Here is a 2,725-nt window from a genome sequence, read left to right as displayed (position 1 = left end):
CTCACCAATCTCTTCACTGGAATATCACTGTCTTCTGGAAAAATTCCGAAATGCAGAAGACATGTCTTTAGATCGCTTGTCAAGTGATCGTAACTCAACCCAAGAACACGTGAACATCGTTCATCAGGGTCATTTGTGACGAATGACTTGACATCTTTAGCAACACTTTCCCAATCTTCTATTGCCCTTTTAGATTTGAGAAGTCCAGCAACCACGACAATAGTTAGTGGTAGCCCGTGACATTCATCTGCGATTTGCTTTCCAACAGTCTCGAACTCATATGTTAAGGCTTCACTTGAAAATGCTGCACTTTTGAAAAGACTCCAACTCTCATCTTGATCCATGAAGCTCATCTGCAAAGAAAGATTCTCTATACCAGCATAACAGGCTACTTCGTTGTTACGGGTAGTCAACAGTATTCGACTCCCTGCATTTTCTTCAGTTGGAAAGCATCGTGTCACACCATCCCACACTTCAAAACTCCAGATATCATCCAAGACAATTAAGTACCTCTTTCTCTTTAAACTTTTCTGCAGCATGTCTGCTAGCTCTGCTTCACCGCTCATCTTAACCGTGTCGTCTATTTTGATCGTCGATTGCAGAAGGCTCAACAAAACTTCCTTTATGTTATGCTGTTGAGATACAGTAGCCCAGGCACGAATATCAAAATGGCGTAGAATTGATTCATGATTGTAAACTTCTTTCGCTAAGGTTGTTTTACCTATGCCTCCCATCCCGACAATCGGGATGACTTTGGGTTCACCAGAGTAGCTTCCAGTCAGATCTTCTAACAAGCGTTCCTTTTGATCATCACGTCCAACCCTATTGTTGTTAACCTTCAGAATATTGTTTGTTGAACTTGAAATAACTTGAACCAATGATCCCTCCGATACTTGTTTGCCTTTATCTTGAATCTTTGTCGACACTTTCCAGATACGATCTATGTCCTCTGCTACCAGTTGCAGGGTATCAGAAAGTCTCTCATGTGTCTTTTCATCATTTGCCAGTAAAACGTCAGTTACTCTTAGTTGAAATATGTGTTCAGAGGCACTTGCAACTTCTTTTACCTCTACTTCAAAATCAGTCATTTCCCCAGAAACATTGTTTTTCTCAAAGTGCTTGACAAATACTTCCAGGGAACTAACTTTTTCACGAAGAGCACAAAGTTCTTCTCTGTGATCACAGGATAGAGATCGCATTGGCGAATTGATTGTCAAGAGCGATTCTATTGTTCTCATAAGAGAAGCCACACTTGCATGAGCCATATCTACTGTATTCTCGTTTCTTTCCTTGATGGTTATGTCCTGAAACCTTAAAAGACACACTTTACTAAAAAGGCACGCATAAACTAAATAAGATCAGGTAATGCATTTGCCTTAATCAAAGCTATCACAGGGTAACAGTGAGTTTAGTCCCAAACTCAGTAGCTTTAATGCGTAAAAATAATTTAACTCTGAGAACGCAAAATAGATTGTGGTTCAAAACTCCGCTTTTGCTTACTTAGGTAGTGTTTTCTGTGTTGCTGGAACTCTTTTAAAAAGTTGCCACACCCACATCAGATCCTTAAAAAAATGCACAACTTTTGAAGGATCCAACACGTAATCAATGTTATTTTTGAAGAGTTCGAGTAACATAAATATATACATTACAAAGAGCTAAATTACACATTGATAAGCAAGCCACTACAAGTGTTGTTTTTCTTTAAAACTTTAATTAAATGAGAGAGTAATTAAGGGAAACTAACCTTTCAATGGCAGATCATGCAACTTCAAATTCACTGAGAGATATTTGAGAAAAGGATAGAGGAAATGACAATATTATGAGTAACAATAAATAAATGTGTAAAGAACAAAAGATAAAGAGTACCTAAACAAGATAACATGTGAGTGGCTGAAATGATATCTGAAGAATTTATCTTGAGAAAACAGCCTCTAACATTAAATAGTAGGTTCACTTAGGTCCCTGAATCTAATGCTGAACATAAATGGTCCTTCATCTTTCCAAAAAGGGTGCATTTTTGGTCTTGGTCAACGACAAAATACTATTATATTTTGAACCCGTCAAATTTAAATCTTAAATCTGCCTTTGTCCTTCTCTTACAATAAAGCTCATCAACTTTAGTAATGGAGACAAAGCTTACAAATATACTAACTTTAATCTCCTTTTATTTTTATTTGATTCTCTGGTTTTGACTTGACACGAAATTTAAGAAAGTAAAGAAACTTTTGAATCTTGTGATCTTAAGCGTATATGCAAACCTTACCCCTACCTCAGAGGTAGAGAAGATTTTTCCGATAGACCTTGACTCAAGATAAGCAGTCCAAAGCAGTCGAGAAAGAAATGTCCCCTTGTTAAAAATCTAGAGAAATTGCATATCCTTGGAAGCCATAGAATAATGATAAATTTAAAGTTTAAACGGTATGAACTCTCCTTAGCTAATGTCAGTATGAATCAAACGCAACTCCTGCGCTTTAGATGTAGGAAAGGAACACAAAAGTCACAACTTACAAACATTCAAAGATGGATTTGATCATTTCCTTATGTTGTTCTATCATTGCGAAGCTGTTGTGTTTGATGTGCTCGTAAATGTTGTTAACAACACTTTCAGTTATTCCCACTACTTGTCTGCCCATATGCAAATATGGTTGCTGCAAAAGAAGTACTATGACATTAATTTAATGGTTTACCTTCAAACGATAAACAAATGAATAAGGTACATGGTTAA

The 2,725-nt window shown here is 36.8% G+C and overlaps 1 protein-coding gene across 1 annotated transcript; it reads right to left on the bottom strand.

Annotated features, from left to right (window-relative positions):
* Positions 1-17: 17 nt before the first annotated feature.
* LOC124892554 (putative late blight resistance protein homolog R1B-16) lies at positions 18-1,265 on the bottom strand (the record flags this gene model as incomplete). The annotated part of the gene is made up of 1 exon (XM_047403819.1): positions 18-1,265. A coding segment is annotated over exon 1 (1,248 nt), but the record flags the coding sequence as incomplete, so codon positions are not given.
* Positions 1,266-2,725: the final 1,460 nt, after the last annotated feature.

Source organism: Capsicum annuum, unplaced genomic scaffold, assembly GCF_002878395.1.
Source record: "Capsicum annuum cultivar UCD-10X-F1 unplaced genomic scaffold, UCD10Xv1.1 ctg48507, whole genome shotgun sequence".
NCBI classification, from domain to species: domain Eukaryota; kingdom Viridiplantae; phylum Streptophyta; class Magnoliopsida; order Solanales; family Solanaceae; genus Capsicum; species Capsicum annuum.
This window is presented reverse-complemented; position numbering and strand designations above follow the sequence as displayed.